We start from the raw sequence: 12,265 nt of genomic DNA on the forward strand, positions 1-12,265 counted from the left end.
AAATTAAAAAAAATAGATTTTAGAGAATAATGAATGAATGAATGAGGGATTATGATGTTTTATATGTAGTAAAAGACTTTTGAAAGAATTTTTTAAAAATGTTTTTATGTGAAAGAAGGTTTTATTAAAGGTTGTTTTATACACTTGTGTGATTGTGCTTATTCAGTGACTTTGAGTAATGAAAAGCTAAATGATATTTAAACATATCAGGGGTTTTTTTTTTCTTTTTTTTTTTTTTTACATTGAAGATTTTTTCGGCCCTGGCACTAAAGTGGAAATAAATAACAACAACAAAAAACACTGGTATCGGCTATCGGCCAAACTGTTATTTTAAACGTCGATATCTGCCCAGAATTTTGCAATCGGTGCATCCCTAGAAATAATTTCCTTGATTTTATTTTATTTTTTTCAATCAACATCAATTTGCTGCATTTTAGCCGTATGCTGAAAGCAGCACAAGGCAGAACTGAGTACACTTTATTATCTCTTTATCACAAGTAATATTGTTATTGTGATATTCAACAACATTATCGTATATGTTCCTCATATCATGCAGACCTAGTATTTCTGATAATATACTGCATACATTTAAACCATGGCTATCATATTACTTGTGTAAATCTCAAGGGGAGGGCAGGTGTAAGCTGAGGAGCTGATGGGTTTTGCATATTTTAGCCTGACAAGTCGTGCAAATGGAACTACAGCTTATTTTTTCCTTCCTTACAGGCTGCCATGATTTCAGTTTGCCCATGTAAACATTCATTTTTGTCAAAGTAATGCTTTTATTACAGGATGGTTAAGTTAGGAGCAGGGATCCTCTCAAATTAATAGTTCATTTCCCATAAAGAGTTTTGGAAAACTCTTCTTTGCTGGTGCATTCAAGACACACATTCTGACATCTGAGCTTTGAAAGTTGGCTGCTGAAAAGCAAGTTTTTGATGTAAGATGGTCAATTTCAAATGATCTTTTTCTCATTTTTTAATCAGTCTTCAAATATGAGTTCTCAAGAAATTGTGATGATATAAAAAAGCTTTTTTAAACCCTTTAAGATCACAGCCTGATGGTACTGTCCACCTACTTAAATATATGCCAAAAATAAAAAATAAAAATCAATTTCTATTTATTTGTATACCAAAATCCAATCTTTTTTCCCCTGTAAAACAAAATATGGCATGTGTTTAAGTAAGCTAGTACCAACCAGTAATATCACAAGCCGCTAATAGCTAAAGCTGCACAGAGCTAGGATTAAGTTAGCTAGCTAGCAACAACATGGTACATCAGTGTATCTTCGTTTCCCCAAACTACTGTGGTTAAAGGCGGGCTAGAATTTATACACTATGAGGAAAGTGGTGTCTGTACTGTAAAAGCTCCAGATGATGCACAAGGCATTTTACAGCAGACTGCTTCAGCAATTTACAGTATGTTACATGGAGCACGCAATGGGCTTTGTCTCTCTCTCTCTCTCTCTCTCTCTTATGGATACTACAGTTACTATCCCATTAATGTACTTCTTCATGGCCACGTTTCAATAATCAAGTCAAATTTCCTCCCTGTCACAACAGGGAAGCTAGAAACTCTGCATAGGTCATTTCATCTGGACTTTAACTACCTATGCCTACAAAACTGAAATACCATTTGATAGTATTGTAAGGTGGACAAAAATTATGAAGGAAAATTCATGACATTATGACGGTAACTGAAACCAATGGCTGCCCGAAAGATACACAGGAAATCTAAAATTCTTGGGCTAAATTTTGGAGAACAGTTGCAACATAAACATTTGGAAGGCTAAAACATGTAAAACTACCCAGTTTGGTCATTTAGTATAATGCGTCTATCTGACAGGAAAGATTACACGTCAGGTTGTCAGAACAGGAATGGATTGTTGTTTTTGTTCATGGTCTCACCCAACCCACTGCCAGAGAGCAACTGTGGCTGAAAGGTAACTCCGTTCCCGGCCTGTGGAGTGGATCCTCCCAAATGAGCCGCTGCTGCTTGGTGATTCCCTCCAAAGAAACTGGACTGAGCCATTCCTGTTCCCAAAAGGAGAGGATCTGCCAAAGGATTCCCCACCAGAGATCCAGACTGCACCATGCCCACTCCTCCACACGGGGGGTTCAAGCTGAGTCCCATTTGTGGACTCTGTCCCACAGAAACAGACTGTACCATTCCAGTTCCTGAACCCGGAAGAGCCAAGTGAGCTGGCTGACGCATATTTAAGCCAGAATGAGATGCTCCAATGGCATGGGATGGTAGCTGGAATAGGGGAGTTTCAATGGAAGGACTGGCGGCTCCAAAGGTGGGAGCGAGGGTGGAACCAAAAGGACTGTAGTATGGGGTTGATGTTTCAGGGAAGGACAGCCCTGCAACAGCCCCTGATCTGACCACAGGGCCAGATGTCATGCCTCTGGCTTTGAAAGCGCCTGGGAAATCAGGAGGAGTAACAGGAGGATGGTAGGATGAGGGAAAGGAGGGAGGGATATACAGTTTGAAGTGTTCAAGCAGAGAGAAAATGCACCAAGGCAGAGAGAGGGGTGAAAGGAGTTAAATATCTGCTGGTTAATATACACTATACTAAAACTTCAATAGGTCACTAATGGTCTCACACACACACACACACACGCTCACACAACAACATCTATACACTATACAGTGAGACCACAGGGGAGGGGCGGTAGGGTAAAACACATAATCACAATAAGCTTTTTCCCATACAAACCTACTGATAAACATTTACTACTCCGACTGTCTTCACCCCTCTCTCTGTCTGGACTTCCGCTGAACAGTAGTGGAATACATTTGAAACATGACAGGGAATTACTGCTTTTTAGTGTTTCAGTGATTTTCCAGTCTTTGATGTTGATCATGCAGCCATCTGAGTCAAGCGCACCACAAATATTTCCACACAAAACTTTCGTCAAAAACGTTGCTTTTCACCCAGAGTGAGGCGTTTTCTCTGTCCTTACCGATGGCTTTTGTCTGGGTGACGAGCGTGTTGACGAGGGGGCGCTGTTTGGATTGAGGATTAGAAGAAAAGAGATTGTCCAAGTCAACAAGCAATGCCCCCGCGGAGCCCAGAAATGAAGCAGTCTTTCTGCATGTCTTCTCTTCCTGCGCTGTTCGCTTTCCTGCAATACAATAAAGGTCCAGTTCTATTCTAAAAGGTGTTTTCTTTTGGGAATAGGTCAGGGGGGAAGAGAGAGCAAAGCGGAAGTTTAATTGGTTATGATTGTTAGCCAACTGCTGATTGATGGGAGGATGAAGGTGAAATGGAGAAAATGGAAGAAAACAGTCATACATGCCAAAATGAGAAGAGCATATACTCATAAAGATAAATGCACACATGCATACAGTTAAGTTGTTAGAGTCACCACTGTCAGCTGAGCACTAAGCCAGCTGGCGTTGACTTCTATTGATGAAAAACAAGCATAAATTTTAGCAGACAGCGCAGAGGAAAGGTTTAGTTAATTTAATCTGGGCGGATCATTTTATTGCTGAGTACAAAGTAGACACTGAGGTTTTTACTCGCATGAATAATGGATGATCACAGATACAACCATTTAGACGGAGTGTAAAGTGCAACTTACCTGTCCCGTTGCTAGGTGCGTCACTCGGCGCACCCCAAGGATCACTTTTTTTAGATGCACTGTCTCCAAAGGGGTCACCAGATGAGGGGGAGTCTAAGGTCGGAGCAGGTGAACCCCAGGCATCGTCTGTGTTAACTGGAGCTGCAGCTAAACAGGGAAATAGAGCAGAGAGGCTGAAACATGAAAAAATATTAATCCAAAGATAACACCAATTTTTCAGTCTAGTGGCTTAATTTCTGTGATAAAATACTTTCAGCTGTATCACACAACCTTTGTCAGCAACAAGATCTCACCGAAGCATCATTATGTGACCCACAGAAGAACCTCAGTCATATAATAACAAGTGGTTGTATATCGGGGGAGATCGTAACCCGTCTCTGGATGTTCTCTGCTTACTCAAACTATGCACTGTCGATGACTTTTGAGTCCTTCCCAACTGATGCCATGACTAGTTTTGATGGTTATAGATAGCAGGTGTCTGCTTCTGATACCGCTTCAGTCTCTTATACCCTTTATCCATCAAAATTAGCATGTGTATGCAGAAGATTCAACTCATCAGTTGAAGACGCCTAAGAGATTTTACAACTTGAGCAGTAATTATTAATTCATTTTTTGTTAGTCAGTTTGCAGTGTACTTCTGGGGATGTTTCGGTCCACAGATGTTAGGCCCCAAGGGTTAGTTGGAGTGAGACAGAGGCAGCTGCCCAGAGGAAGAGAGGCTTTGCTTTGTCAGGCTCCAATTACAACCTTAACTTGAAGGCCACTGAAAATGTTGAGGGGCTTACTTGTTTTTGTATTTGTTACTTATTCAGTAACTCTTTCAAACTCGGTGCCGACTAATTTGGAACAATATCCAAATGCTGCTTGGACGGAAATGGATGGAATTTTTGGTGCTGTGTCATTGCATCCCACCTGACAAAGGGCAAAAATTTGCATCTCCACCCAATGTTTCCATTACTGCTGACTGGAGCCTATCCGAGCCCCTGACTACTGCAGAATCATTTGTCCATTGCGTGCATGTTGGTTGTAATTTTTTTTCATGAATGACAAAAGCCAGATGTTACTAAGTTTTTAGTTCAGTGGGGAAAGGGGCTTCAATCAGGGTTGTGGCAATCTCACCACAGCTGTGATGGGTCAGCTCCTTGTGCCTTCAAGTCTCTCTCTGGACAGCCCAACCACCCAATAGTGTTCCACTGGGAAGATTCATGGTGGTACAGGGGTTACCTTTCCTCAGTACATGACCACTTGTTATCACCTGATCAAAGTTCTGAAGACACCTAAGCAACTTTGATTCGTTAAAGAAGGCTATATGATAGGGAGGCAAGATGTGAAAGTGAACCTTGAGTTCAGCAGTTATTAATTAGTTTCTTACCTGGGGCTCCCCAGGGATCATTGTCCAGTTTGGATGCATCCCCAAACCCATCAGAATTATCAATGGGTGAGGCACTTGTCCCGTCCCCCCAGGGATCTCCGCCCTTTGCTTCCTTTGGAGCAGATGGCATCCCCCAGGGATCTGACCCAGTGCTGGGTGGAGAGCTAGCAGGGGCTCCCCATGCATCTGCACTGCCTTTGGGAGGGCTCACCGGAGGGGCATTGAAGGGATCTGAGGCATCATCTTTTGGTGGACTGGATGGCACTGTAAACGGGTCCTCTTTAGGGGGTGTTGTTGGTGCAGCAAAAGGGTCGTCTTTTGTAGGTTTGGATGGTGCAGAGAAAGGATCATCTTTGGGTGGTGATGTTGGGGCAGCAAAGGGGTCCTCTTTTGTAGGTTTGGGTGGTGCAGCAAAAGGGTCATCTTGGGTAGGTGCAGTCGGTGCAGAGAAAGGATCCTCTTTAGGTGGTGTAGTGGAAGCAGTGAAGGGGTCATCTTCGGAGGATACTGGTGCTGCAAATGGATCTTCTTTAGGTGGTGTTGATGCTGGTGCAGTGAAGGGGTCATCTTTCGGAGTACCAAATGGGTCATCTTTAGGGGTGATAAAAGGGTCATCTTTTGGGGCATTAAAAGGATCGTCTTTTGGTGTGTTAAAAGGATCATCTTTTGGAGCACTGAAAGGATCATCTTTTGGGGTGTTGAATGGATCATCTTTTGGGGCATTAAATGGATCATCTTTTGGTGTACTAAATGGATCATCTTTTGGGGTGCTAAATGGATCATCTTTTGGGGCGTTGAATGGATCATCTTTAGGGGTGCTGAATGGATCATCTTTAGGGGTGTTGAATGGATCATCTTTAGGGGCGTTGAATGGATCATCTTTTGGGGCACTGAATGGATCATTTTCAGATGAACTAAAGGGATCTGGTTTTTCTTTTGAAGCAGCAAATGGATCTTCCTTGTCTTTGGGCGCATTGAAGGGGTCTGAACTATCTTTTGGTGTGTTGAACGGGTCATCTTTTGATGCACTAAATGGATCGGATTCATCTTTTGGTGCTGCAAAAGGATCTTCTCCATTCTTTGGTGCCGCAAATGCATCTTTATCTAAATCTGTTTTTGGCGCTGAAAATGGATCTTCATCAGTTTTGGTTGGAGCCCCCCAAGCATCACTGCTGGCTGCTGTGTCAGGTTTTGCAGGTGTACCCCATGGATCTGTGGCTTCTTTAGGTTCTTCGGGGGCTCCCCATGGGCCTGCTTTCACCTCCTCAGCTTTATCTTCTCCCCAAGCTCCTTTCACATCACTGCCTTTGCCAGCATCCTCCCATTTCAGCTCGTCTTCAGACATCTTGGCCTGGGATATTACAATTGCAAAATGAGATAAGTAAACACAAACACCTACTACTGGCTTCATTAATGGTGCAACTACACCTATATATATGCTGAAAGATGGAAGTAGTTTAAAAAGGAAAAGTCCAGATAAGGAGGAAGGTTGGGGTAGTGGATTTTAGCTCTTTAAAAAGGTACGTCGTCACCATGTTTGTTGTTCTAAACCTAACCTACATACCTTTATTTTCCTAAACTTAACCTATGTAACTTTATTTTCCTAAATCAACCAACCTAACCTCACATTAAGTATGCAACTTTATGTAAAGTATGTTACATGACGATATCATTCGTGGGGCACTAATTTGTTAGACATCAGACAAACTGTTGTATGTGCATTTTCCTAAAATATCATATGAACCGTCATATGAGGGTACACTGACAACTCTGTACTCTTATTTTAAATGCTTCATTGTCTGACTGAAACATTGCCTTCAAAAAATATGGTGAGTTAGCGAGTTGAGACTTTGTCAGATGTATGTCCATATAAATCTATGGTTATTTTTGAGGTTCTGGGTTTGTAGTTATTTTTTTATGGATGGCATTATACGATACTGGTGTACTATTCATGTTATTGTGTACACTTGCTGTAGCTGAGCTCTGTAGTTCATATGCGCTTACCCTCCTCTCTGCTTCTTTCTTCTCAGCTTCCTGTTTAAGACGCTCTTCTTTGCGGGCAGCAAAGGAAGCAGTCAAGTCGGCCACTGAGGGTATGTTGTCCAAGGATGGAAGTCCTGTGGCCCCGGCAACGTAGCATGGCTTGTAGGTGGGATCCTTGATGGCATCCATGGATGAGGCTGGTAAGAAAGGATGGACAAATAATCGAAGCAGATTTGTGTGAGAGACGCTGACAACATTAGAGAATTACACTAATACATTTCTTTTACAGTTGAAACTATGGCTATTTCGCACTGATACAGATATATATCAGAAGGGCCCACCAGCTGAACTTTTTGATGTCTTCTCTCTGGTCTTGAAGGCAAATTCTCTCTCCTCCTTTAGTTTCTCGTCATCCTCCATAAGAACAAGGACAACCTTGGCCTTCTCTCTCACATTTACACCCTGTGACAGATATGCTTATTAGACTTTGATTTGACTCTGACCATTTGAGCAAAATTCTATCTAAGCCTGAAAAACAATCCAAATGGCCTTGTAAGCATAAAAGTGTTAAGCATTTTTCTCTGGAAAGCCTTTGAATAAAGGGGTTATTACATTTGTTTGAGACCTCAAACTTACACTGAACCTGTTTTTGTTTCTTTAATTGGAAACTTGTCCTCGAGATTAAAAGGAGTATGATGATATGTATATTCTTTTGTCAACAATGGAGAACCTTAATGTACAGTATGCATCCCTCAAATGGATATTGAAAGTATCACCTGATCTTTGCCATCCTTTTCTACAAAGCGATACTCTGTGAGGGCTTTGACAATGTAGATGTTGTCTTTCATTTTCAGAAGCACACGGTCGTCACCGGTCTTCAACAGGTACTCCAGCAGTGTCAGGGACTAGTATGGAAAAAAGCATGACAATGAAAACATTTATGTGATATAAAAATGTATATGGGTGAAAGAAAAATAAACTGACAATCCATACAATTCAATTAGCATTTTTTATGTTTTCCATACAGTTTTGGAAGTCACAGTGCAAGTAACAAACAAAACAAAATCTGTAAAAATCACAACTTTTGGAGGGGAAGGATAAACAATGTGCCAAAGCTTTAAAACATGAATTGCTTGTGGTAGACACTAGTATAACTGATGTTCCAATACAAAGTCACATGACAGGCAAAGTGACTATGGTTTGCAATGTTACCTTGTTGGTGATACTAAGTAACTTAATAGCAGATATGTGGTACAATTTACATCTTTACCAAAGACCAGATGAATAAATCATGTCATGTCAAGGAACAGAGAATGCTTTCAATAAAAGGCAATACATATCAGATTAAAAACTGCTGTTGTGGTAAAAAGAAACAGTGAAAATTACAAGACAATACAATGTTAAGATTTTAATCTTCTAAACTTTGGGTATCCCTGTACATGTTAAGAGACTCTATTTCAGAATATGCAGATTGCAAGGAATCTGTGTATGAAATGCTAACAAAGGTAATGTGAACAGATGGACTATGTATTTATTGTCTAAAAGCAGTGATTTATTGATCACGTTGATCACAGCCCTTGATTAGGGATAGTTACAGATTAATCTCTTACCCCTTTTCCACCAGCATGGAGCCCATTTTATTCTGGTTTCTGCACTTGATTTTAACCCCTAAGAGCATTTCAACCAAAAATACATTTGTTCAGAACCTGAAAACTCAGTTCTCAGCTGGAACAAAAAAAAAAAATGCAGGTTATCCTTAACTTGAATTACCAACTGTGACAGCAGCAGTGGGTGTGTCATATTCTATAGGTTGGAGGAGAGGACGGGGAAGCCTACAATTGGGAAGTCATGTGAGAAATTGCATAAAAGAAAGCCTGCAATGGTTTCATTAATAGTAGTCAATGTAGTCAATGTAATCTGTGGTTTTTCTACTACTGTTTATTTCCATTGTGCATTGTGCAACATCCTCCATTGATGACACATTCTTCATCACAATGGTTTCATTCAAAACCAGTGGAAATGTGGGCTGGTTAGCTAGATAGAACCGAGGTTCCAAAAATCCTGTCTGGAATCGGTTCAAGAACCAGAGCTAATTTGGTGAAGAGGGGTATGCGAGTCATTCATCTGAGATAACACAGATGGATCTGTGCCTGGTTGCATTAAACAGGGAAATAAGGGTGTTGTAAGTGAAAACCCTTTGGTCTGAATGTTTGTCCTCATACATTTCATTAAAAAATCCTTAGTAACCATTTCCTTCAGAACATTTAAGGGACCCATAACCAGTCTCTTAAAAGTTAAATAATCTGTAGAACGTGAGACAATAGGTTGATTTATGGTGACTGAAGAGGAGGAGACACCAAGGACAGAAAAAATCCACTGGACACTATGAGCGTGTGCAACTTGTCACATTTATTGAATTTACACAGAGCTAAAGTTAATACTGAGTTATGTTATCAGATGTTTATGGTATAGCTTGGGCTCCGTTATAACAAGCCGTGTTAACATAACTCTGTCTCACATATCAACTGTAGCTGTATTGTTTAATTGACACTCACCACTTTTTGTCAACTCTTGTCGATGTTTGGCTATTTCCTCTACTGCTGTCACAGTAATAATTTCATCTTTCTTCACTAACGTTACTTCATCTATAGTTGTTTAACAGCGAGATTCCTCTCACCACTTCGCTTTAATTTTCTGTTTGTAATTTATGTTGTGTTCATTTTGGAGAAGCTAGCTAAGACTGACAGTAGTGCTGTCAATTAACATTAAAGGATGGTAATGTAAGTGAAGCTTAACTATGGTTACTGAAGTGCACATGTGCTGTATTATGACAGTAACTACCATGAAAGCCTTGGCCTAAACACTTAGTCAAGGAGACAACCTAAGATGCTTTATGCAACACTCCTAAATGAAACCCTCAGCTTAGGGTAATATGTTGGAAAAGGGACAAACTTAAGTTTAAAACTTAAGGTGGTTTAAGAAACCTGTAACTGGTGTTACAGCTACCAATCACCCTGTACAAATAATGGGTTAATGGGTTATTTGAAAATGTCCCTCCCTATAAATATATTGAAATTTTAAGCCTGACAAAACATCCAAAATAATGAATGTTTGAATTGCCATTTTTGCCAGTCTTGTTGGATAATTCACTTATCATGCTTTGTTATCGATACCTTGTGAATGTGTCTCCAGTTCTTGTCATCTTTCAGGCGCTTCCAGAGCATCGTCATGATCTCGTTGCAGGCCACCACATTGTAGGTCAGATCAGAGAGGTCAGCCATCTGAGAGCTGGAAGGACCCCATGGATCATTAGATGTCGCCTCTCTCACCTGCAAAAGTAGCAAAGCAAGCAATGCCAGTGTTTAGGAAATATAAGGTGACTGCAGTCCAAATATCAGACATGCCAGCTTGTGACAAAAAGGCTCATGGTTAAAAATCATGGCACTGATCGCAGTGTAGCAAGTCATCTTTGCCATCATCTCATTTTTTCATTATTACAAAAATGACAAGTAATATGTCCTGATCAGTTATTACCAATCATATTTCATCAGATCAGCATATTAGCAAGAAACATAACCCCATAGTTCACTGATTCTGAAAACCTGAAGATTAGGATGGAAGAGACTGGCTCCCTGTGACGAAAGAGGTTTAATGCTGTTGAAACTTTAAATGAATGAATGTCCTATTGATCTTAACTTCTTGAACTCAGCTGACCCTTTATAGGTATGTGGTACTTCCTTTCAAACTTGTGTTGTACAGACAATTTTTCCAGGCGACGGAACTGTATTTAAATGCTGCAGACGATGCTGACTAACAGTAAGTATAAAACGATGCACAATACATCTAAAATTTCTCACTAGATGTTAAAAATATGCATCATGTGCTCGTTGCCTGAATGTTTAAAGCACAGGTCACCCCCATCTCTCTTCCCACTTATACTGACTCTTGCTCTTAACTTAAAGAATACAATTATAAAGCTTTTAATTTCCTGCAAGAGGGGAAAATCTAGCTGAAATGGGAATGGGAGTATTGGAGTTCACTTAGTTCTTCACCCTCTTCCTTTAATATTTTTACCTTGACCTCAGCCTCAGAGTAGTTCTGGACCAGGTTCTTCAGCTGTCGGCGGAGCATAGAGGACGTCATGGTGTCTGGTGGGGAGGTGGGGAATCAAACCACCGTGATCTGATTCAGAGAACACTTGTCAACTTCATGCTTACAGAGAAGAGGAATCCACAATCATACTATACACATGCTTACACATCGTGAAACAACACCAACACACACAAACTCACATACCTTCAGTGCTGTCAAAGATTTATTTCTACGTTGCTTGAGTGTTGGCTCAGTGAGCGTACATTGTGCTGCTCTCTCCTCCCCCTGTCTGCATTGACTTATCTCAGGATGTTAGAAACCAGATCCTACAGCTGCAGGGAGGAACCAGTCAACATAAAAACACAGCTGAGGCATAGGTTTACACTAAGAGACAATGGCAAGCAGCAGTCAGTTATAAATCCGTGACTGCAAAGACAGACTAAAGGTGTGCCTGCACCTACTCTATGTGACAGCTCGTGCCAGTTTGTCATAGTCACTGCGACAAACACAGATCCTCAGCTATGTTAGCTGTCTGGCTAAGCTACAAGCTAGTTAGCTGCCAGCATCGTGGAGCTGGTGTGAGAAAATATAAGCTACAACCTCATTTATAATGCACCTGGGTGATAAGTCTGACCCCTGACAGCTGTAAGTAAGTGTGCTTGCTCACGTGTCCGTGAGGATTCCTAGTTCGTGTTTTCAGGACCTCGGAGAGCGACTGAAGACGGCCAGCTACCGTCAATATGGCTAACAGTCGAAGGTTGTTGTCAATCTAGCTTCTTATTTATGAGGCTTTAGCGAGCAAATGAAGAGCTGTACTTCTAGAAACATCCGCTCCTTTTATTTTAAAACAACAAAAGTTGTCCGAGTGTCAATGTGTGTATTAAATGTGCGTATCTGCAGCAAAAATAAAAGACTAACCCTGAGTAGAGCTTCAGGAATCTTCGAGGAGACGACACGACGGCGATTTCCGCTTCCGCAGTTTTCAGCAACTGCAAGTCCACGCCCCCTCACGATACATTATTATTATTTATTATTATTTACATTATTTATTTATTTATTTTTTATATTCAGTTAATACACATTTCTGTTAACCAATTCTGCGTCGTTTATTGTGAAACTGAAAAATAAATGATCAGAAATAGAAATATCAAGCAGTTTCATGACAGTAAGGGACTGTTATGTACTTATCAGAGGAGGGGGTTGATTGAGGTGAAAAATATACAAATACAAC

General features: G+C 40.7%; 1 protein-coding gene across 2 annotated transcripts; it reads right to left on the minus strand.

The window, feature by feature from the left end:
* Positions 1–310: 310 nt before the first annotated feature.
* On the minus strand, positions 311–12,030 carry LOC125904446 (epsin-1-like). 2 transcript variants are annotated; one of them, XM_049601840.1, is made up of 11 exons: positions 11,953–12,030; positions 11,239–11,366; positions 11,017–11,124; positions 10,116–10,271; positions 7,719–7,847; positions 7,284–7,404; positions 6,964–7,139; positions 4,960–6,310; positions 3,588–3,734; positions 2,967–3,128; positions 311–2,423 (listed from the first exon to the last, which is right to left on the minus strand). In XM_049601840.1, the coding sequence occupies exons 3-11, from the start codon at positions 11,083–11,085 to the stop codon at positions 1,867–1,869; spliced, it is 2,868 nt and encodes a 955-aa protein (XP_049457797.1). In that variant the 5' UTR covers positions 11,086–11,124; positions 11,239–11,366; positions 11,953–12,030; the 3' UTR covers positions 311–1,866. The 2 variants fall into 2 exon arrangements, with proteins under 2 accessions (XP_049457797.1, XP_049457798.1); XM_049601841.1 differs by lacking the exon at positions 311–2,423 and having other exon boundaries at positions 3,047–3,171.
* Between the last annotated feature and the right edge of the window lie 235 nt (positions 12,031–12,265).

Source organism: Epinephelus fuscoguttatus, linkage group LG17 (genome assembly GCF_011397635.1).
Source record: "Epinephelus fuscoguttatus linkage group LG17, E.fuscoguttatus.final_Chr_v1".
In the NCBI taxonomy this organism is placed as follows: domain Eukaryota; kingdom Metazoa; phylum Chordata; class Actinopteri; order Perciformes; family Serranidae; genus Epinephelus; species Epinephelus fuscoguttatus.